This window comes from Nicotiana tomentosiformis, chromosome 12, assembly GCF_000390325.3.
Source record: "Nicotiana tomentosiformis chromosome 12, ASM39032v3, whole genome shotgun sequence".
Classification (NCBI taxonomy): Eukaryota; Viridiplantae; Streptophyta; class Magnoliopsida; order Solanales; family Solanaceae; genus Nicotiana; species Nicotiana tomentosiformis.
In genome coordinates this window covers 86,274,092-86,297,621 of record NC_090823.1, presented here as the reverse complement: position 1 = coordinate 86,297,621, position 23,530 = coordinate 86,274,092, and the positions used below count along the sequence as shown (strand labels likewise).

Below are 23,530 nucleotides of genomic sequence, written 5' to 3'. Positions count from 1 at the left end.
GGTTCATATTCTATGGTGGATCCAACAAGTATAACTTGGTGTTTCGAGGTCCAACCTTATCTATACGTTACTATATAAGTGTAAAAATAAGTATATATAAGGTTACATATACATTTTATAACTCAATGTTCCGGGATCGAATTTTGTATATATGTGCTAAAAAATAAGTATATGTAGAGTTAATTATATGTTTTTAAAACTTACATTTTCAATTCAGAATTCATTGCTAGGGCAGAGCTAGAGTATTAGGTAGAGTACTAAGTTTCCCCGCTAGCCATATAGTGATTGGTGCAGATTGGGGGGGTGTTTAGGTTCGTTAAAGTCTCTTGGGAAATAGTTGTCTCGCATTCTCAAAACTGTGCGTATATTAAACAGTACAATACAATCTGGATGCTTAGCGATACGAGTTTATAAATATGCCTAGTCCGTCTTCGTGGGTGTGCGTCTGTATGTATTATATTTTGATAATGATATAAAGCTTTCAGAAAATTGACAAGCATTTTCAAAAGGCAGTCTAACTTCTTTAATACTTTATTTTTTCTTTCTTTATAGTACTTTAATCTTAGTTTATAAATTATACACTATTTCATTTGTCTGTTATTGTTTCCTCTGCCTTTATCCAGCTGCCCCTAAATGCCACTTTTTTTCTTCTTTCTTGTATAACCATGATTGGTTTCTTATAGTTTCTGAAACTTTCATTAGCTTCAATTCTATAATTTGATTTGAAGATTACCTAAGAACCAGTAGCTGTTCTAATTTGCAGAGGAGTTGCTTCATATTGATGAACAGGTTGATCCTTTAATCTGTTCTAAATACAGTTCTTTCTCAATTACTTGCAGCTCATCTCTTGTACTTCTTTTTATTAGTATTGTTTTACCTGGAACAGTTGAATTCTTGGATATATATGATTGTCTCTACAGTCTCAACACACACACACACACACACAGCAGAGTGATATATAGTAATAGATGCAAGTGTAATGCATGTGTGTGCTTTTTACAATAATACTGTTATTTGTATTACTAGGTTTTTGTTGTTTTTCTTTTCTGTTCATTGATACATGAAATAATCTGGAGCATACAATTTCTTAGACGAATATTTGGTCAAGCTCTGATTTTTCTAAGTGTGTTGAGCAGCATGTTCTAATATACACTCAAGTTCTCTAATAAGAGGTTTTTTATCACGATTTCTTAAAGTGTATCTTGGTATATTTGACAATTGAGCAAATTTTTCAGCTAAATTATTGTGTTCCTATTCTAGTGTTTGAGAATATTCCCAAATAGTCATATGCCTTCATTGTGTTCCTTTTTGATGGATTTTCTTACTGGAAATTGGAATCCCTCTTTCTTTTTCCACTTCAGGAGGGGGTTGGTGGGTTGAGTTGAGGTTATACAGTAAACTGCAATTTCTTAAAGACAAAAATTTAGATGTGGTTTTAGAGGCATCTTCCCTACAAGTCTTTCCAGTTAGGTTTTGTACATAACAGGGCGTAGCAGGAAGCGCTCACTGTTCATGGAGCACTCGGTCGCCTGGCAGACTAGAAAAAATGAACAAAAAGTAGTTAAGTCACCTTCAGGCTTTCTTATTCCAGGAAAGTATGTAGTTGCAAAAATCAAAATAGTAGTTCTAAAATGTTGGCCCTATTAATTTGTTGTAGGTCATGAGCATGTAACTTGTTTTGAATTTCTCTTTATTTTATATAAGCCCTTTCCTTAAGGTTATTTTTGAATTGTGTCCACTGCAGTAACGAGTTTACGTCCATCCCTGGTTGGGTACAGTTTCCTTTCGATTTCTCCCTTGTAGCTGTTACCCGAATTCGCGCAAGTGTGTCCACACCCCCCAAACTTACTTGATGAGGAATCCTTTCTCGCGAACAAACACAACCCCTACACACACCTAGGAGCACCCCTTCCTGCATATCCATACATGCAAAACAACTCTGCAATTCATGATCATTTCCCTTTGGTGAAGGAAATTAAAACATAAACTTCAAATGATATCTTTGAAGGTCGAACTTCGCCAAAGCAATAACAGTTTTCCAGTATCTTCTGTCTGATTATTTCTTCACTAGTGATAATCCAAATGTGACTGTCCCTAATATGTTTAAGTAATATTCATTTTTTGGTTGGAAATTCAACTACAGTATATATCATGTCATAAAGCTATAGTAGATACCTTGTTCTTTCAAGTATGCCGAGAGATTTCTTTGATAGAATTGCTACACTCTGGTGGCTTAGAAGTGCCTCATGTAGCTCATAAGATATCTGTTTTGTTTCTTGTCCTATCATTTCTCAGTTTCTTACACATGGATTTTCTGCTTGCTACTTTCTCTGCTGTAATCTCAAATTCGTGTCTAAGTTATATAATTTCTCTTTTTCATTTAGTCAATGAACATGAGTTCTCCATCAACACAATTTGCCCCCACGACAAGGATGGGCATATTCGAACCTTTCCACCATATGAGTATGTGGGAAGACGCATTTAGAGGTGAGATTATGCCCGGAACTGGTGCTTGTATGGTCGCACAGCCAAATGACAGGGTAGATGACAAGGTAAAGCAGCATATATGCATCTTCTGGCTAATAAAATCCAAGTTTTTGCAGTTATCCGACTGATATTTACTCGTGGTTATTGTAGTCTGGGTATACTTCAAGCGAACAACTTATACCCTCGGGATCTGAGGATAATCAAGCTGGAAAGAGTGTTTCAGACAAGGTGGGCTCAATAGATCTTTCCCTATTTGTCTCACTTCTGGATTATCATGCGCTACAAGTTGAAACAAATTAATAGATAAACAAAAATTGCATCTGATATGTCAAGGCTAAGTATATCTTTATATTGTAAGATAGGTACAACGGCGTCTAGCACAGAATCGTGAAGCTGCCCGTAAAAGCCGTATGAGGAAAAAGGTAAGGGAAAATTGTACTCATAATATTCCTCGCAGTACACATATTTGAAGAACTTCTGTCTTGATTTTTTCCAACTCTTTTTTTACAGGCTTATGTTCAGCAGCTTGAAACAAGCCGTATGAAACTAGCACAACTTGAAATGGAGCTTGAGAGAGCTCGACAGCAAGTCAGTGAAATCCTCTCCTGCACATTTTTCTAACTCGTAAAAAAAATCTATCTGTGAACCATTATGGATACACTTGAGATTCTCTAACATCACGTAATGAACAATTGCAGGGATTGTACGTTTTAGGTTCAAATGGTAACATGGGGTTGAGTGCAACAATTAATCCAGGTTTGCAGATGCTAGAGTTGTCCCTTAATAGTTCATTGTTCATAAGTAGTTTAACTTATTAATTATTATTGTTCCTTTAAAATCATAATGTCAACTCAGCCAGACCTGCTCAATCCTCGTTCGTAAAATAATAGACTACTTCCACTGTTCATTAGCTTATGTTATGCACTGGTGTCTAGATAAAATCTTCACAATGTCTGTAGAAATGGTAAATTGATTACTTTTAGCTGATAATCGCATGCTACTAAGACAAGAATATTGCCTCACTTCCTCTGATGGTTCAGGTGGCTCATTAAGCACCCGTTTAAGACTGGTTTCTCGAATATCATGTTACTTTCTTGACAAACAGCTTGTATCTCTCTTTGACTTTGTTCCTAACCGGTGCTGCCAATGCAGGAATAGCTGCATTTGAGATAGAATACGGCCTCTGGGTCGAAAAGCAACAGAAAAAGAACATAGAGTTGAGGAATGTTTTGCAATCCCATGTAAGCGAAATGGAGCTTCAGTTGCTGGTAGAAAGTGTCTTAAGCCACTACTACAATCTCTTCCGAATCAAAGCTGATGCGGCCAAAGCTGATGTGTTTTACTTAATGTCTGGGATGTGGAGAACTTCAGTAGAGCGCTTTTTCCTCTGGATTGGAGGATTCAAACCATCAGAACTCATCAATGTATGTAGCCCCTGGTGCATTTTCACTTAGTAGTGTTTGATTTATTATAGTTCTCATAGTGTAGGTCATATATAAATATCCTGAAATAGTTATATAAATGTCTCGGGGTAACCATTTTGCCAATCTATGTTTAAAGAGTCTCCCCAATTTATGCTCATGTTACAGCTTTTGTTCGGCTTCTACCATGTCTATTTTCACATATTTATCCTTGCTGCATAGTGTGAAATTCTCATCTAATGATGTTTAGATCTAGTTGCATCCCTAATATCCATTTAGATATTTTGCTGAATCTACACTACTGATATCTATCTTGAATAAAACTCAAAAAAGTCAATCCTCTTTTCGACTAGTAATAACAATGGACAAAGAAGCATATTCAAAATCTCTGAACGGAAATCACCTCCATTAGTCTCATACATTTCTTTTCATCTCTTATTTGTGCACTTGTTTTAAATGATTAGTACTCGATATCTTGAATATTCATACTCTACGGAGATTCTTTGTCCTGATTATCAGATGGTAAGTGTTAGTATCCTCATTTACATGTACGCAACGCAACACTAGCAAGATTACTCCCATGAGCACTATCCATTAGTATTTAAATTCACTTGTGTTATTTCTTAAATAAATATGAGAGTTCTCATTGTACGTCAATTTTTATAGGTCGTGATGCCACAACTTGAGCCATTGAGTGATCAACAGATCGTTAAAATCTGTAATCTGCGACACTGTTGTCAGCAAGCTGAGGATGCTCTTACTCAAGGAATGGATAAACTTCAGCAAACTCTGGCCCAGAGCATCTTAACGATGACAACAGGAATGGGAAGTTACAGTTCCCAGATGGTTTCTAGTATGGAAAAGTTAGAAGCACTGGAGAGTTTTGTTAACCAGGTAAGGTAACACCTTTTATTATTTAATAGCACGGCGGAATTACCATAGTCATCTTGATACTTATCAAATGATAATGTTCATATCTATCAACAGGCCGATCACCTTCGACACCAAACACTACAACAAATGTCTCATATCTTGACTACACGCCAAACAGCTAGGGGATTACTCGCTTTTGGGGAGTATCTTCAACGTCTTCGTGCTCTGAGCTCGCTTTGGGCTGCCCGTCCTCGTGAACCTACCTAACCTGTTATGACAAAGCAGATGAACATAACTAGGTTACCAGAGCTGTACACGGAAAAATGTAATCACATCTTGCTGTTTTCATACTCTGAAATGCATATTCTTGAGGTAACATGGCAAGTTTTAAGAATCTATGTACATAGGAAGGGGGATCGATGTGTATAATTCTAGAATAATTTGCCTGCTGGATGCTTTTAAGTACTTCATGAGAGTAGGAAAACCTTAACTATGAAATTCAGAGAATTCTCAAAGTGTGATTTTTACATATGGTGAAAACTCAAATGTACTGCTAAGAGATGGTGAATATCCATTGATTCATAGTTATTCAAGATACTACTATTGATGTATTAAGGACAGTTTTCTCCTACTTATAACTTTGAAATAGTAGGTTTACCAACTTCTTAGTTCTCATATAGTCATAATATAGGCAGTGGTGTATCTAATTTTGCAACTAATAAAATATCCAGAAAACTTTATCATTATTGCAAGTTTAAATTTGCTCTTTCATGAAGTTGTATTTAGTACCTCAAATTGACATATGATTATTCACTGTTAGCCAGTATGATGAATTTGTTTGGATTAGTAGTATTGTGTGCCTAGCTCTTGAGAATTTCAAGTGTACAATCTCCATTTATCGAATGCCAGAAACTTTTTTTCTTTCCGAATCCACAAAGAGCAACTTCAATTTTATTGATTCAATATTATAGAAGATAAGCTTTGAAACACTAAAACGAAAAATCAAATACACTTTGCAGATACTAGACAATTAACTAAAGGTCTAATTTGGTGATTATGTTTTTCGATCTATATTGGTTACAGGAATTTAAAAAGGAAATAAACACAATAAATGTCCCGATAATGAAGAAATTTTCAAAAACAATATTGGAGTTGTGGAAGAAAGAGAGAAAATAAAGTTCATGGATTTAAGGTATATACACTGACAGTGTAAATATTTTATTTTATATAATCACATGTGATAACATAGCATGTAAGTTGGCTGTCACTTTTACCATGTTACTGAATACTTATTATTGATATTTACTTATAATTACCAAGTGATTAGATTATGTAAATAATTTATAAATTATAGGCCATCCGTGCATAGAAATTAAGCTCCAAACAAAAAATAAGAAAAAGAAAAACACAGGAATAAATGTAAAGCTGGAGGGTACAACTGTCATTAGTTAATTTTCCCTCCAACTGTAACGAAATAAACCGTCCACAAATCTGATGGCAAAAAACAGGAAGAAAAATACGTAAATAAATAAAATTAGATTCACAAAAGATTCATTTTTTTTTTTTGGTAACTAAAGATTCATTTCTCTACTCCATTGAAGGAATAAATTTCAAAAAAACTCTAGAAGACAAACGGATTTTAGCTGAAAATTTCAAAGTTATGAGCAATTTGAGATCAATATGTAGACCACAAGCTGTGTATTTTTCAATAACCTGTTGTTGGAGAGACATATTGGGTAAATCAGCAGCTAGGGTTTCAACCCGAAGCTCTAATTCAGCTCCTCAATGGATGAAACCGTCGGTGCTGCAATCGTCATGGTACAGTACTTCGAGAAGAATTGAAACATGGGATTATCGATTGAATCAGCAGAGGAAAACTGTGACTACCTCTGCTTACAATTGGAACGACTCCAAGTCTCCCTATGAAACTCTCGGTATATAACTTTTGGTTTTAGTTTTCTGTTTCCAGGATTTTTATTCATATTTAATTATTTCGATTTAACGGTGTAAGGTATTTTTACAGGATTAGTGTAGTTTAATCTGTAATATTTTCTAGGTTAATGACTTAGCACTTATTATGGACAGTTACATGTAGTTACCTGTGTATTTTCTATGTTGCTGATATAACACTTACTATAGACATTACCTCTACTTGCATGTACTTTAGGTTACTGATCTAGCACTTATAACACACGAAAAAGCCAAGGGGATTCAATATCTACTATATATACATAAAAAGTAATTTTAACCTTGTATAAACAGCTGGTGAAGGGTGAACCCCCTTCTGCCCCCCTAGCTCCGCTCATGCTTACTATAGACAGTTACCTGTAGTTGGCTTTTAAATGACCTAGTAGGTGTAAAATATTTTTACACTAGTTGTGTATAAAAGTTATACTCTTAGTTTGCTTGGATTTAACTTATATACAAGAGAGAGTGTAAAAACAAAAATTTGCAGAGTAACTGAAGGTTAATTGGTTATGGAGAGTTCTTTACTATATATTCTAGGTTACTAATCCATATTTTGAATAGATACTTGTAATTAGTTTCCAAGTAAGCTGCTTGTGTAAATATTATTCAGATTGTCCATTTCAAACAAAATTCCAGTTCAAAAATATTATTCAGATTGTAAAGGTTGAGCTCGATTTGACGGCGACAACAATGAGAAAATATCTTATAGAAAAAGCAAGGAAGAATTAAAGCGCTATAAGGATATCTTGGATTTTGAAATAGAAGGTAGAAAGTATTGATGCTTTCTGTTGAAATATGTATTTGAATTGGACTTGGTTAGAAACATTTATGTTGTTTTAAATACCTGAACTTTAGCGAAGTATAGAGGATCTAGGAGTTGCAAAACTGCGTTGAAATGAAATTGTTAGTCTGCTAGCTCTAGTAAACATAATAGAACAACCAGGAAGCTGGAAAAAGCAAATTGCAGATGATACATCTTTGTAAGAAACTGTCAATTTCTGTAGAAAATCGTTCTTAACTAACACAGTGCAAGTTCATATTTCATGTGTTCTATGTGTATGAGTGTTCAACTTTTAATCTTTTCGTTCCTTGCCTTTCCTATATTTTTTTTCCTGCTTTTGGTGTTTATTCAATCCAGCTTCATAAAGAACATCTTCATCTTGAGATATGTGTATAGAAGGTGTGATATTCCTATACGAGCAACCTCGTTCCAGCTTATCAAGTTTCTATGGAGTGTCTATACAGTACCTAGATGCTATACTGGTTTAGTAATAAGACACTCTGCAGCTACCTTTTAATCCCCTTCCTTTTAGGTCCCTTTCCCTCTCACTTTGGCATTGCGATGCTTTTGCATTATTTGCAAAAACTGATGCAATGTTTCTGTTTACAGAACTTGAAAGGGATGCAGATGAAGAACAAATAAAGGTGGCATATAGATGTTTGGCGAAGTTTTACCATCCAGATGGTTTGTGCTTAATCTATAGTTGTCATTTTAGTGCAGTCCTCATACATACATTTTCCTTTGCTTACTTTTTTCTGGTATCAGCATCAGTATATTGTACACTTGTATTTGACTGATGATAGTTAGACTGTACATAAAAGAATTTGTTTGATACACTACTCCTTGATATGCAATTCATGCCATTGAATAGAAAGAAAGAACGGTATCTTTAGTATCTATTCATGCGCTTGTATAGGAAGAAAAAGACTCTGTCAATACATATGCTTGTATATATGTGCGTATATGTGGCAAGTTGGTTCTCCGTCCAGATATTTGGACACTATTATCTAGAGAGCTTTCTTATAACATTATATTCAAGTTGTATGCTCATCTTCAATTAGTAGAGCTTTGATGTGATATTACACTTCCACTCTTCCTCCCGATTCCCACTCCTCCCACCCCCACCCCCCCAAAAAAAAAGGAAATCCCCTCTCAAGCTTATGTCTTGAGTTGTCATCACTAGTAAGATGCCTTTCTACTTCTTTTTTTCTGTACTAGGCCTTAGATAGAATCTTTCTTTAGCTTTGGAACTGATTTATATGATGTGTTTTTGTATTAGTTAATGACCCATTCCTGTAACATAAAAGCCGTATTTGATAAGTCCAAAGCAGGCCTGTCAGCGAAGCTAATTCACGAATTGATGTTAGGAAATATTTTTTTGCGTGCCACGAGATCGTTTCCATAAATATTTGATTTATTGAGGTGTTCCATTACAGTTTCTCACAAGTGGAAAATGGACATATTGTAGATAAGATTTTGGTAGGCATAGAACTAATGGCAGTTGCTCATAGGATACATTTAATAATCATATAAATTCCTATTCCTAGCTCAACCGGTTTGGTCAAAATGCTACAGTTGTGTGAACGTCCATTATCTCTATCTCGAAATCTCAAATGAACAAAACTTCAGTAAGCTGAGTCCTCTTGCCCGGTTAGGCTGTTGAAATTCAAAATTTAAGAAAAACAATAATCTAGTAAAAAATGTTGGATGTTATAGGACCACAAACTTCAAGTGGTTTAATTCTTACGCCTCAATGGAGGGATAAATTATGATGGTTTTATATTTTACTTTCCTTCTGAATTGAGCATGGGTGGAGTGATCTCCTTGTTCTGTGTAAAAAGAAATACAGAAAAAGAAAACAATGGTTGCCGTCTCTTGAGGGTCAATCTTGTTAATTTCTTGTTGCTTCAGAGTATTGATTTCCTAGAGCCCTTCTACAGGCTTTTCTCTTCTATATGAAACTAACTTCTGTTTCTATTCCAAGTTTATAATGGCAGAGGGACTCTTGAGGCAGGAGAAACTGCTGAAGCTCGATTCATTAAGATTCAAGCTGCTTATGAGCTGCTTATAGATAAAGACGAACGGAGAAAATATGATAGTGACAATCGAGTGAACCCCATGAAGGTGAAAATTTACAATAATATTGATAGTTGTTAATTTTTTATCTTTTCATCAATAAACAAAGAGAAGAATGGTTATCACCCAGATAGTGTCATTTATAAATCTGAAACGGGCTACACTTGAATGACTCTGTTCTGTTAGACATATAGCCTCTTGTGATGCGTGAAAGCAAATTTTGCTAGCCTGAAAGAACATAATTATAGTGTACTTCTTTTAATATATTTCATCTTGCTTCCTTCTTGAAACATCTGAATGATTGTTTTACGGTGCAAACTACCAACTTCGAGCATGGAAGGAGAAATGTATATAAAAATGAGAAATTAAGAACTTCTTAAACACATATTCCTTATGCTTATTGTGGATGTTGTCTGATCTTGCACTGAATTAGTACCTTTAATTATTGACACCTATCAGTTAGTCGTTGCCGAATTTTCCAAATCCAGCTCCTTTAGAATAGATTTTTCCAGTCATGAAATATATGACATCTACATTCGTATAGGCAGACAGACGCGCATGCCCTTCACTCTTTGCGAGAGTTTTGGCGTCTGGAGTGCAACATTAACTATTATAAATGAATTCAAATAAATGCAAATGAAACCACATACTTGTTGGGTAGGTATAGGACTGGACAAGTAAAATGCGCTGTAGAAGTGGAATCAGAGACGGATCCAGAATTTAAATCTTATGGGTTCAATTTTAAGATTTTTAACATTGAATCCATTATATTTTTAAAGTTATGGGATCATATCTACTATTTTCGCAATTTTAATGAATTTTTACATATAAATTTTTACTCCGCGTCGAAAGTTATGGGTTCAGTTGAACCCGTAACTAGTAGGCTGCATCCGCCTCTGAGTGGAATTCAGTAGGATAGGCCAAAATTGGACTAGATTATCATAGAGGGAGAAGCATTGGCTTTTTGTTCTTTTGGGTGTTTTCTGTAGAGCACATAGACTTGTGGATTATAACATGTGTATAGTGCTCTTCTGTATATTGTTTGGGTTCTGGGGTTACCCTTGTGTTAATAAAATCTTTGTTTTTTCAAAAGCAAATGCGAAAAAAGAAGTGTGTTATGTTCTTGTAACATTGGCACCTTTCTTTTTTTTTTTTTGTTTTTTTTTTTGGGGAGAGGGGGCTGTAATTGAACTATTTATTATTCAATCCGTCTCCTTCGGTGTAATTAGAATCCCAACTGTTCTTACAATTATCTATTCAGGTCCTATTGAATTCCTGTCCAAATCTCCTAGTTGCTTGAGAATGGACAGAACTCAGAAGTCCCTTTCTTTCTTTTTTTTATTTTTTTTATTTTTTGCTTTGTGTTGGTTGAATAGGTCTTCAGAGCAGACATAATTTTCCAATACTAAGATTAGTGATTTTGCAAAAATTTTAGTGTTGTTAGTCACAGCATGATTATCGCCATAGCATTTGCTTATCAGATGGTGCTGGATTTGTTTATATTTTTTGCTGCCAATGGAAGTTTCCAGAATGTGGTTCTATTTGTCTCTAGCTTCTGGCCTGCAGTATCTTCCATTGTCTGAAACTGACATGATGCACTTCCATTATTCATCAGGCATCTGAAGCATGGGTGGAGTGGGTTATGAAAAAGCGAAAAGCATTTGACCAGCGGGGTGATATGGCCATTGCTGCATGGGTTGAACAACAGCAGCTAGAATTAAATCTGAAGGTCCGCCGTCTTGCTCGTTCAAAGGTATCGAGCTGCTATTGGTACATTCTTTGCATTTCTGAGCGCATTTAGAGTCGTCTATAAGTGCTTTTGCCTGTGTTATCCTTGTTAACTTATGCAATGAATTTTTATGTTGGTGATGCACTGATGATGTCACTTCAACATATGTACGTACTACTATCATATATTTGGATGGTCTGAAGAGATTGAAATAGCATTATCTTCATTAAACACGACTTTTAGCATGCAGAGGAAGCATGTTATTTTATTGGATGGAAGTTTAGCTGGTTTGGTGATCCACTTTCTTGCTGTGAACCAGATCTGCATTTGATGTATGCTTTAACTACCCTGGAACATTTGCATCAACATAGTCCACATGTACTTGGCGCATTGATTTTTCCCCAGCGCAATGTCTTTCTATCGTTGCCACAGAGGTGGATTATAGCTAATAGGGGGAACTATCAGCTAGTATACTTAACTAATCCACTTGCCTTACACTATCAGGGGCGGATGTACGCTATAAGTTGCGGTTGCAGACGAACCGAGTAGTTTCTCAAACCCTATGTGTCAAGCAGCAACAACAACAACAACAACAAACCCAATGAGTTCCCACAAGTGGGGTTTGGGTAGGGTAGTATGTACGCAGACCTTACCCCTACCCTGGGAGGGCTGAGAGGCTGATTCCAATAGACTCTCGGCTAGAGAGTGGAATTTGTGTCAAGAAATCTACTAAATATGTATTAATATTAAACTTGGGATGCAGTAACTCAAATGGTCACTGGGTTCAGTGGCATACCAACCCATAAAGTTCAAATCCTGGATACGCCTCTGAACACTATTGCCTCTTTATGAGCATTAAAAGGCTAAATTTATGCATGGCATGCTTGATCAGTTCATCAATCTTTGCTTCTTTTCCTCTCAGCTCCTCTCCTCTCACTGTAGTAATGGATATTCGTCATTTGGTGAACTAACATTAGCCATACACGAGCAGGTCACTTAATCTGGCATTATACAATACATGTGATATATCAAGCAGTCTTGATTAGCTTGCTGTTGCTCAAGCCTTATGTCCTTTTCTCCATTCCACTCTTGGGACTATAGATATAGTCCAGATCCCTTTCCAATTGTCATCTAAAATTTTATTTGACAAATGGACTTTCAGATGGATCCTGACGAAGAAAGGAGAATTATCGCTAAAGAGAAAAAGGCATCCTTGGAGAACTTTAATAATACTTTGAAACGGCATACACTTGTCTTACGGAAAAGAGATATAATGCGGAGAAAAGCAGAGGAAGAAAAGAAAATGATCATTAGCAGGCTTCTTGCTGCTGAAGGTCTGGAGCTTGAAGAGGAGGATGATAAAAATCTGTAGAATATGCGATGTGATGAGTATTGGTTCTCCTCCATTCACCTGGTGAAGAATTCAGTGTTTGGAAAGTTGCTTGAGTTTAAACAATGTATTGTACAATAGAGGAGAAGAAAAAGTTGTATATATGATCTCCCCCATCTGTGGCTGTACAAATGAACGAATAGTATCTTTGTAACTTATTATTCAGATAAACACCAATCATAGGCTGACGTTGTATTATACGGTACTTGGCAAGGTTGCAGAATTCGGTCTTCTATTTGTCCTCGTTGACTCCTTATCTATGCCTTTCATAGATACTATATCTCTTTCTACTAACACTGCTGCCCGTTATTAGCAAACAAGGATCCTGATAGTCCAATCAAATCTTGTATAGTATTGGTCCGTCTTTTCACTTCAAGATTTTAGCTGCGAGATAGTAGGTGGAGGTAACAGGTATCTAGTGGAATAGTCGAGATACACATAAGTTCATCCAAACACTTCCGTTATATGAGATTCGTACAACTTTAGGAGTTAAAGGGTGGTTCAGATTACCGCATTAGCTGTATGATTCAGAGGCTAACAACACAGTAATAAACATCTATCATATAGAAGTACATCATGCCCTGAGAAAAGGGAGTAATATGGTGCTGCTGACTTCTAAATGGGAAGAATTTAGCCAAAATTGAAGAACATATTTTGCTAATAAATCCAGTAGAACAGCTTCTTTTTCTTTGACGAAATTTATTCTTTAACAAAGAAAAAAAAACTGCACAATTGGAACACAACTAAAAGGCACCCCTTGTTCTTTTTCTTCTTTCAAGAGAGCCTGTGGTGGTTGGGTGGAAAGATATCTCTCTTTTTAAACAGCTGGTTACAAAACTGTTGCACGGATGTACTACAATCTCCTTGAAAAGAAGTCAGATTCCAGTGATCCGCGATATATCATTGGTCAGTCCTTAGAGATCATGCATCAGGATGCTTGATGTATGACCAATGCCTATCCACAACAAGCTTAATCAATGGATTCTCAACATCAGCACCAGCCTGAGTTTTGTCCCGACGAACTGTGATTTTTTCCTGCTCCGTGACAACTATAACTTCCTCTTTACGGGTTGAAAGTTCATTAGCTACCACCATATGCATCTTGTACTTTTTGAGGGCCATATCAGCCTTTCCTAAAAGGATATCTGTATCTGTCTCCAGCTGTCGAGAAGCACATGTTGAAATCAGTATTTGAACTATGTGACAAGTAGAGCTATACGAGTCACATACATATATACACATATATTGTGAGAGAAAAAAACAGTGCTTTGATCTAATCAAAGGTCAAGGATATACTTGACTACTCTAATTCCTATAAAACAAAGATTTGACATCTGACTGCTGGATTTGATTATAAAATTTGTCGTCGTATCTCATCCAATTAACAACAGTCATACAAGGTAACTCAATGACAAATACCATGTTATGGAACAAGTGATAAACTATTGACAATCATGTATCTTGATTAACCTAAGACTTTACCAAATGGTTAAAAGTTCTAATTTGTAACTCAAAAGGTATATGCATTATTCTAAACATAAAAAAGTTGCTAAGCAAGATTAGACTACTAATTTCACATCCACCTAACATAAAAAAGTTGCTAAGCAAGATTAGACTACTAATTTCACATCCACCAAATATATGTAAGTATATCACGTCCCCTCCCCAACCACCACTAAGGCACCAACACCAAAAAGACCACATATTTCAACTCTAAGACCTGATGAGGATGTTGGAACAGAAGAAACTATGCACTCCTTTCGTTCATAGTTTATGTGAAGATTCTGACTATGCATGCAGGTTGAGTTAGTTCGACTTTATACGTTCTTTTATTGTTTAACAAAAGGGTATAATTGTTAAGACTCCATATGTAAACTTGATAGGAAAAAGAACACATTATAGTCAAAATTTGAACTGCTTAGTGAGTTTTCAACTCTTGAAACTTGTAAACGACACAGAATATAAGTATTTGTAAATGTATGTCAAATGAAAAATTGGAACACCCGAGACATGTACAATGGAGCTGCATGAATAAGATGAGGGAGTATGACACTTATCTTATTTAGTCCCAGGCAGCAGCGGCATATCATATGCACAATTAAAAGGGTACCCCGGTGCACAAAGCATCCCCCATACACGAAGGGGCCGGGGAAGGGCCTTGGGTGTAATGTAGGCAGCCTACCTTGATGCAAGCATCAATGGCCGACTCCACGGCTCGAACCCGTGACCTATAGGTCACACGGAGACAAATTTACCGTTGTTCCAAGGCTCCCCTTCAACCATATCATATGCACAATTATTCCCAATATATATTTGACATGGTTATTGTACAGTCACCATACTTTTACAGGTACAGCAGACACCAAGATTATGGTCAAGGAAACTCAAGAGATGACCAGCTAACCTTGAAGGATATACAGAAGGCCACAGGTGCCCACTCATTTCTGAGCACATAAAGCATTTTTGGTACTTGAGCAAGCCGCATGTCCAAAGGACCAGATCCTGACTGGATCTTATGCACCGTCTGTAAAGCAAATACCAGAAGATGTGAGAAGAACTGAAATGAGATGACATGTTATATATCTACCATTTTTGGTATTGAAACAAAAGAGGGAGGAGACAAGAAAGAAGATATCCAGAAATTCACAAAGATTGAACTGCATCCAACCATTTCAAACTGCAAATTCAACCAAAACAAAGAAGAATTGAAATGATTACCATGCTCTCCCATGGTACATAGAAGTCAGAAACTGCAGCTGCAAGATAGAACATAGCACTAGGCCCACGGCTCCTTAAAGAGACAGCAATCAGCCGAAGAATCTGCTTAATACAGATAACATTTAATACTCTTTTAAGGCACTCATACAGTATAATAGAGATGGTGCATGAAGCTTGTTCAAAGTTGAAGTTTCTAAGACACCAAATAGATGCATCAATCTACTAACAATGACCTACTTATCAGAAAAAAAAATCTTGAACATTACCTGCAAATACTCAAAAATTGTTGTAAACGGTAATTTCAACAAGAAGCCCCCGTTAACTGCCTGCAATTAAAAATTCTTAAGGTTAATTGTTGTCAAAAGTAAGTGAAATAGTGAAATGAACAATCAACAAAAATACTTACAGAACGATTTTCAGAAATGGCTCTCTTCACCACTTCAGCATGCGATGGGTCCACTGAGATAGCGCCATTAAGAAAATGTAAGTGAGACTTAAAAGTATGAGATGGTCAATAACAACAGACAAGTTCAAATTATTCCAAGAAATGCAATAAATATTCTCCCAGTAACCCTAACCAGCCAGGAAAACACACAACATCACTGTAAAGAAAAAGGAAGATTAATATGAACAAAAGTTACTCTTCAAACTACATCACATCAAGAATTACATTTCCTCCTTATGATTCTCTCCATCTATTTTATTAGGATCTGCTGCACCTCTATAACATAAAGTACGAAAAGGTATTGAGCAATTAGATATTATTAAAATGAGCCTATATAATTAATATAGAATATTTTATTAAACTCACCATGCAGTTCTATGCTGCTAGGAATCTAGAAAGTATGGATATCTGTTAAAATGGACAAATGGTGTCCGTCAGTATTAGGCATAAATGAAAAACTAACAGACCTTGAATACTTGAATGATCAGTTGAAGTAAAACACTCGAGCAATGGATCATCAGGCAGCGATCTGCAAAATGGCTGGCAAGTTCCCCTGCATATGCAGAGTTTCATGGCTTTAAAAATCCGGTCAGGAGCATATACTATTTTTCAAAGGGAAGAATCATGATCGAGATAATGGTAATATATAGCAATGCACTTGAATACAAACCTACGGTAAAGAAAGATGACAGAATAACCAGCCTTCAGAAAGTACCTGCAATTCCAGTTTAATTTGAATGTAAAACGTATGTGAACAAAATGTGTGATAAAAGACGTAAGTATGTGTTTCAAGATATACTCTGTGGAAGCTGCTCCTCTATGACCAGAGCTAAAGTTGTCAATATAACGAACACATCGCTTCTCCAAAGGAACAGTTGTACCACCGGAAGTCACACACACCACCCTGTTTATTTTTCCATTTTCTGAACATGACGACAAAAACAAAGTCAATAATTAAAGTCAGGCGTTGTCATTGTCCAGATTGTGGAAAAGGAAGTTGAAACAATACAAGATATGAAAGCTGAATGTAAGCAAATTTGCCTGATGATGAAGAATTCCGGTCAACAAATTCCTTCAATTTTGTTTCTATTTCAGCAGCATCTTTTAGTGGTGGAGCTGACTCAAAGAAGGCCTTGATTTTAAGTGTTGCTGTTTCTGGTACATCATCGTTGCCATTCATCGAGTTCATGGCAATCCTTGCAGAGATTGTTTATCTACAATTTGACAATCCGCCAAGATCACAACTTCAGAACAACCCATTCATCAATGAAAAGACGATCAATAACAGAAAATTTCCAAGATAAGGAAGCTAGATATCCTCATCAACTCAGACCACAACTCTACAACAATTCAAATGGGGAAAAGAAGGGATAATAAAATGTGCTTATGATTAGATTTCATCCCCTCAATTAGCTAATATTAAAAAACTAACAAGTGATAATAGAAATAACGTGTAGAACAAACCTGATTTAGTAATGGCTTAGATTAAAGAATTAAGCTTTTAAAAAATGTACCTCTTTAAATCTCCTAATTTTCAAATCACCACTAGAAGACGAAACAAAGGACAGGAATTATCCCTACCAATTACACTTCAACTTGGAATGGGATAGGCCCAAGTAGAGCACAATGGATATAAATGATTCAAATAGCTGACTCCAACTAGTTTGTCATCGAGCTGTAGTTAAAGTTTGCACCTTGTGAAAAAAAAAAAGAGAAAAACATTCAAATTTGATACATCAAATAATTCAAAATTATTAAGAAATGATATTAAGTTCCTACACTTCAATTGATCTAAGACATGAACTTTAAATTATTAATTGCTCGAAAAACAAAAAAATACTAACACCAACATAAAATTCAGCCAGAACTAAGATTTTACCAAAGATTCACATTTCTCTAAAAAATTATTAAAAGTTTTCACCTGATGTAATGGAGAAGAAAGAAGACAGATAAAAACCCCAAATTTTGATAGAACCAGATAGTTAAGCAATCAAAACTGAAAGATTCTTAGTATAAATATACAAATTTGAGTGAAATTGGGCAATTGGGTTTTAGTATTTTACCCTTTCGGTGTCAGTTGAGAAGAAATTCAGAAATGGGAAGTTGGACGGTGAAATGAAATATATATATATATATATATATATATATATATATATATATATATATATATATATATGAAGAAGAAAGAAATATATAGTTGAGCCAAAAGCGTAAATTATTTAAGAGTGTTAAAAAATATGGCAGATAATAATTGTTATAATTAATAGCCGCCAGTTCCCGCCAACCGCTTGGTCAGATTTTGAGGGCTATCTACAAACTACAATTTGTTGTTCTCAACTTTGAACTGATATTATCGTTTTAGTATTTTTTTAAATAAAAGTACGAGTTTAATAAATAAATACAGAAGGGAGATATGCCCTATGAAAACCTTATTAAACCTCTAATTTCAAGAAAACATAATAGGAAAACCAAATATTTTTGTGAAATTAAAATTACATTAAATATAAATAATTAAGTGATTCTATTGGATTATGTCAAAAAATGGAAACTAGTTACTATTCATTAGGTTTTATCATTTCACACTTCTTCTGCATTTTGTGTATTAGTTATGCATATACGATACAGCATTATTAACTCTTCATTTCCCGTTGTAGAGTTACTTGAAATATTTTTGTGAAATTAAAATTATATTAAATATAAACAATTTAGTGATTCTATTGGATTATTTCAAAAAAAAATGGAAACTAGTTTCTACTTATTAGGTTTATCATTTCACAAGATAAAACTGATACAAATCATTCAAATTTTTAGAAATTTTTAAAAATATGCAAATATGATTATGAAAGTAAAGTTGTTTCATATTAGATTATAGGATGAGAATGAAAAGGCAGTATACACCAAAAAGCCCGACATCCATTCTACATAAAGTGTCGTTACTTAGTAGTGGGGAGTAGAGGGGGCTATAACAAGGCGCAGACACCTCAAATAATTAGGTCTAATGTATAATTTTGAAAACTTTGGGGACCGATCTATAAGTCTTTACTCTTATTTCGGTGCTTTTTCTTTCTTGTTTGTTTCTAACTTTTGTAAATATGCCAGTCATGATCTATGTAAACTCTAACTTTCACTCTTAAACTATTTACCAGCATTTATATTCTTGAAGAAAAAGATAGCGAGTCAGTGAGAAGACTTTGTTAGTATTGACTCTCAATTGTTGGTATGTAAGATCAACAACCAACTAAGATTCAACCATAACTTATGGTGGCGTTTGGACATAAATTGTTTAAAACTTTTAAAAAAAAAGAGTATTTGAAGATGAGATGAAAAATAATTTTTAGAAGTAGGAATTGAGTTTGGATATATATTTTACTTGAAAAGAAGTTAAAGTTTTGTGAGTAGAAAACTTTAAAACTTGAAAAATACTTGTAACGACCCGACCGGTTATTTTGGGCATTAGCATTCCGTTTAGCTATTTGGTGTAACGACCCGAATGATCGGTTTGTGAATTAACATCCCGTTCGGCGGCGTAAGGTCTCGAGCAGCTTCGTATTATGTGTCATGACTTGCGTGTGTGGCCTAGTTCAGTTTTCGGATGATTCGAGATCAATTTGGACGAAGGATTCCTGTTTTAGAAGCTTAAGCCGTAAGAGTTGCCCGGAGTCTTGACTTTTACGTAGACGACTTCGAAATATCGTTTTGATGATTCCAATAGTTTCATATGGCGATTTTGGACTTAGGCGTGCGTCCGGATTTGGAGGTCAGTAGGGTAATTTGAAGCATTTCGCGAAATTTGGAAAGTTGAAGTTTTGGAAGGTTAAAAGGTTTGACCGAGAGTTGAACTTGGTGATATCGGGTCGAAATGTGATTTCGAGAGTTAGATAGCTCTGTTATGTCATTTGAAACTTGCATGCAAAAATTGAGGTCATTCCAGGTTGATTTGATATGTTTCAGCGCGAGTTTTGGAAGTTAGAAGATTTAAACATTTATAAGTTCGATTTGTGGTGCGATTCGTAGTTTTGACGTTGTTTGATGTGATTTTAGACCTCGAGTGGGTCCGTGTTATGTTAAGGGAACTTGTTGGTATATTTCGATGGGGTCCCGGGGGCCTCGGGCGTGTTTCGGATGGGCTACGGGTCATTTAGTAATTGTTTTGGATGGCTGATCTAATATCTGATCTCCCTTATACGCGATCGCGAAGTTCAAGCCGCGTTCGCGTAGGCTATGCTGGGACTAACCATTTTCCTTCTTCGCATTCGCAGTGTGTGGTCCACGATCGCGTAAGTGTGAGTTTGGCAGATCCGCATTCGCGCAGCACAACCCTAGCAGCTGGTATATTTTCTCCTTCGCAATCGCATGTACTCGTTCGCGATCGCGTAGTACATTTCTTGAGGCAATAGCTGGGCCCTTCTTCGCCATCACATGCTTTTGTTCGCGATCGCATAATACATTTCTGGGCACTAGTCATTCCTTCTTCGCGATCGTGATTTGTAAATCGCTCAGCAACAAAATATATTTTCCAAAATTGTGGGTTTTGTTCATTTTTTATCTTTTGAGCTAGAGACCTCGGATTTGAGCGATTTTTGAGAGGTTCTTCACGTGGTTATTTGGGTAAGTGATCTTTACCCGGTTTTGATTTTATTTCATAGTTTTATCTTTGTTGTCTTCATTAAATTAGAGAATTAAGTTGGAAGTTTGGGGGAAATTTGTAAAATCTTTCAAAAGTGTAAAATGATGATTTGAAGGACGAATTGATATCGGAATTTGATAATTTTGGTATGCTTGAACTCGTATCGCAATGGGTGTTCGGGTTTTGTAAATTTTATCGGATTCCGAGGTGCGGTCCTGGGGGTTGACGTTTGGGTTGACTTTTTAATTTTATTAAGGATTGAAGCTTTATTATTCGGAATTATTTCCTATGAGTTTTATTTATGATTTGAAGTTATTTTGGCTAGATTTGAACCGTCCGAAGATTGTGTCACTCGAGAAGGTCATTTTAGAGTAACGGTCTAGCTTCTTTAAGGTAAGTATCTTGCCTAACTTTGTGTGGGTGAAACTACCCCTTAGTATTTGAGTCATTTGTGCTAATTGTGTCACGTGAAGCCCGTGTACGCGAGGTGACGAATACGTGCTCGGATTTATTTGTAGAAATTTGACCGTTTAGGACTCTTAGATTCTTATGTTCATTAGATATGAAATTGTTTTGCCATGTTAAATCCCCCATTTACTAAATTCACCCTTACATGTCTTATTTAGAATTAATTATTTCATGTTCTACCCTTATTGCCGATTAAACTCCTATGTGCCTTAACTAAAGTTGTTGCCTCTTTTATTGACATGCTATTTTTTCCGTACTTGTTTATCCTTAATTGAAGTTATTATTATCTTTTCCGTAATTGCTTATCTTTAATTGAGTTTGTTGTATCTCTTCCGTAATTGCTAAACCTTAAATGAAGTTTTGTTATCCCTTTTCATTGTTGACTTATCCTTAGTTGGAATCATTGATTCATATTATCTCTCTTATCGTCGAATTGTACTTTTGTGGAATCCTTGCTACACATTATCTCTTCCTTGTTGAGATATTCTTGTTGAGACCATTATTCTCTGTTGTGTCTTTCTTTGTGAGCTCGTTCTACCGTTTTCTTGTATTCTGAAGTTCCTGAGTTGATTTACTTGTCGTATCCTCGTGTTATTATTGTTGTTGCTGTTGTATTCAGTGTTGTCGAGCCGAGGGCTATACGTGGTTATGATATTGAAACTGTTTTGAGGAAATATTGTGGTATATGGGCACGTATTGTGAAAGTCATTTTGTTGAGTTGTTATGTTTTGGCACACATGTTGTTGTTGAGAGGATTGTTATGGTGTTTGCACAAGGTTTATGCCGTGCTATTGTTATGATGTTTGCACGAGGTTTCTGCGGTGGTGTTGTTATTATTGATACGCATGCAGTGGTATAAGGTCTGGGTGTTGAAACGCATGCGGTGAGATAAGGTGGGCTTGATACGCGTGGCTAGTAGGGGAATTACTAGAAGCCATGCGGTGTGATAATAAGGTGGGCTAAAATGCGGGATTCTATTTCGAGTAAAATAATTTTCAAAACTAAATGTAAAGGCTCCCGCGGTAATATAAAAAAAATTTGTGATTTATTTTATGATTTGAGACTACGAGGCGGTACCTCGGTAGTGACTCCTGTTGACATTTCTCCATTCTTTTGTACTTGTCTTGGATTGTTGTTTCCTTAGCATACTATTAATTATCTTTCTCCGTATTGCATTATTGCTTAGTTCTGTGTAGTTAATCTTGTTGTACTATTCGTTATTTTAATTTCATTGTTGTCTTTATTACACTGTACATTTTGTGGTGATCGTGTCTTATGTTCCATTCATTGTCTCTACTCTTACATGTTGACTTGAATTGTGGTAGAAAGCTTGCATAAGCATACACTTAAATAAATCACCCATATCGGTCTAAGAAGATGAATCCCGATGTTTTGACCATTTACATGTACTCCCATGTACTTGCCTTATGTGTGAGAGTTATCATGTTAGCACGTGAGTTGTCCGTGCAGTCATGAGTCATGATTATTGTTGGCACATGAGATATGAATTGCAATGTAGACACAAGATGCCGAGTGATTAGGGTTCACGAGTTGGGACCCGTGATTTGTGATTTTGTGGTTTGGTACCTCGTGGAAATTCTTGGGTAAACCTGGTGTGAAAGCGGTTGTTCCTATTGAGTTGTCACTTATTTTCCTTTATTTGGTTTCACCGGATTGATTTGTATTCAGCTTACTCTACAGTGTTATTACATGTTGTGTCTCGTTGCTAACTGTTGCCTTTAGTCCCCATTACAAACATTGTATTATTATTGACATCATGCCTAGCTTTATATTGATATTGTTCCCTGTTAGTTCTACATTTATACTTGTTCAGGTGTTTAGTCCAATGGGTGTCTTGCCTGTCCCTCGTTACTACTCCATCGAGGTTAGTCTTGATACTTACTAGGTACCATTGTGGTGTACTCATACTACATTTTTGCATATTTTTGTCCAGATCTGCGATGCCTCGGTTATTGTTTATTATTATCTAGCTGGTCGAGCATTGTTATGGAGAATCAAGGTAAACCTGTCGTCGCGTTCACAGGCCTCAGAGTCACTTTCTGAAATTGTACTTGTACTGTTTAATTCTATTTTGAACAGTTGTATCTAGGGATTTTCTAGCAACTTAGTAGAGATTATACCTTGTACTACCAGTTTTGGGATTGTAAGTTGTGTATAAAGAATTTTATTTCATATTTATCAGTTGATGGTTGAATTCTTCTATTAATTCAGTAAGTGTTAGGTTAACTGATCTTAGAGACTAGGTGCTATCACGATATCCTACAGAGGAAAATTAGGATCGTGACATTTGGTGTCTTGATTTGCCTTGTATATTGTATTATGACTTGTGTGTATCGTCGATGTTGGTTTGCACGTGTTTTGGGATTAGTTTGGAGGAATGAATTTCATGTTTGGAGCTTTAAGTGGAAGAGTTGACCAAGTTTGACTTTTAGTATTTGACCCTAGAATGGAGTTGTGATGGTTCCCTTAGGTCGGAATGGTGATTTTGGACTCGGGCATATGCCCGGATTTGCATTTGAATAATTC

At 35.8% G+C, this 23,530-nt stretch overlaps 3 protein-coding genes across 8 annotated transcripts; 2 read left to right on the top strand and 1 right to left on the bottom strand.

Moving 5' to 3' along the window:
- Nucleotides 1-441: 441 nt before the first annotated feature.
- On the top strand, nucleotides 442-5,442 carry LOC104086280 (transcription factor TGA1). The gene is made up of 9 exons (XM_009590519.4): nucleotides 442-789; nucleotides 2,385-2,552; nucleotides 2,638-2,715; nucleotides 2,850-2,909; nucleotides 2,998-3,075; nucleotides 3,186-3,243; nucleotides 3,640-3,911; nucleotides 4,575-4,802; nucleotides 4,896-5,442. Exons 2-9 carry the CDS (start codon nucleotides 2,388-2,390, stop codon nucleotides 5,046-5,048), a joined length of 1,092 nt encoding a protein of 363 aa, XP_009588814.1. The 5' UTR covers nucleotides 442-789; nucleotides 2,385-2,387; the 3' UTR covers nucleotides 5,049-5,442.
- An 845-nt stretch (nucleotides 5,443-6,287) lies between these two features.
- On the top strand, nucleotides 6,288-12,960 carry LOC104086269 (uncharacterized). Of its 2 annotated transcripts, none has more exons than XM_009590502.4 (5): nucleotides 6,288-6,715; nucleotides 8,140-8,214; nucleotides 9,515-9,654; nucleotides 11,222-11,359; nucleotides 12,498-12,960. In XM_009590502.4, exons 1-5 carry the CDS (start codon nucleotides 6,442-6,444, stop codon nucleotides 12,705-12,707), a joined length of 837 nt encoding a protein of 278 aa, XP_009588797.1. In that variant the 5' UTR covers nucleotides 6,288-6,441; the 3' UTR covers nucleotides 12,708-12,960. The 2 variants fall into 2 exon arrangements, with proteins under 2 accessions (XP_009588797.1, XP_009588804.1); XM_009590509.4 differs by lacking the exon at nucleotides 12,498-12,960 and adding an exon at nucleotides 11,840-11,987 and having other exon boundaries at nucleotides 6,329-6,715.
- Nucleotides 12,961-13,354: 394 nt separating this feature from the next.
- Nucleotides 13,355-18,025, bottom strand: LOC104086248 (phosphopantothenate--cysteine ligase 2-like). 5 transcript variants are annotated; one of them, XM_009590468.4, is made up of 11 exons: nucleotides 17,952-18,018; nucleotides 17,470-17,582; nucleotides 16,930-17,102; nucleotides 16,688-16,811; nucleotides 16,559-16,603; nucleotides 16,356-16,441; nucleotides 15,850-15,902; nucleotides 15,710-15,769; nucleotides 15,444-15,545; nucleotides 15,130-15,249; nucleotides 13,355-13,886 (listed from the first exon to the last, which is right to left on the bottom strand). In XM_009590468.4, exons 3-11 carry the CDS (start codon nucleotides 17,075-17,077, stop codon nucleotides 13,647-13,649), a joined length of 978 nt encoding a protein of 325 aa, XP_009588763.1. In that variant the 5' UTR covers nucleotides 17,078-17,102; nucleotides 17,470-17,582; nucleotides 17,952-18,018; the 3' UTR covers nucleotides 13,355-13,646. The 5 variants fall into 5 exon arrangements, with proteins under 5 accessions (XP_009588763.1, XP_009588772.1, XP_009588776.1 ...); XM_009590477.3 differs by lacking the exon at nucleotides 17,952-18,018 and adding an exon at nucleotides 17,810-17,945; XM_009590481.4 differs by lacking the exon at nucleotides 17,470-17,582 and having other exon boundaries at nucleotides 17,952-18,025.
- Nucleotides 18,026-23,530: the final 5,505 nt, after the last annotated feature.

Coding starts and splice junctions, on each gene's coding strand:
- LOC104086280 (XM_009590519.4), top strand. CDS start 2,388: ATGAACATGAGTTCTCCATCAACACAATTTGCCCCCACGACAAGGATG. Junction 3,076..3,185: donor TTGAGAGAGCTCGACAGCAA/GTCAGTGAAATC, acceptor GAACAATTGCAG/GGATTGTACGTTTTAGGTTC. Junction 3,244..3,639: donor GAGTGCAACAATTAATCCAG/GTTTGCAGATGC, acceptor CTGCCAATGCAG/GAATAGCTGCATTTGAGATA.
- LOC104086269 (XM_009590502.4), top strand. CDS start 6,442: ATGAGCAATTTGAGATCAATATGTAGACCACAAGCTGTGTATTTTTCA. Junction 8,215..9,514: donor GAAGTTTTACCATCCAGATG/GTTTGTGCTTAA, acceptor TTCTATTCCAAG/TTTATAATGGCAGAGGGACT. Junction 9,655..11,221: donor ATCGAGTGAACCCCATGAAG/GTGAAAATTTAC, acceptor ATTATTCATCAG/GCATCTGAAGCATGGGTGGA.
- LOC104086248 (XM_009590481.4), bottom strand. CDS start 17,077: ATGAACTCGATGAATGGCAACGATGATGTACCAGAAACAGCAACACTT. Junction 15,770..15,849: donor CCATTTCTGAAAATCGTTCT/GTAAGTATTTTT, acceptor TTTTAATTGCAG/GCAGTTAACGGGGGCTTCTT. Junction 13,887..15,129: donor CCTTCTGTATATCCTTCAAG/GTTAGCTGGTCA, acceptor GCTTCTCGACAG/CTGGAGACAGATACAGATAT.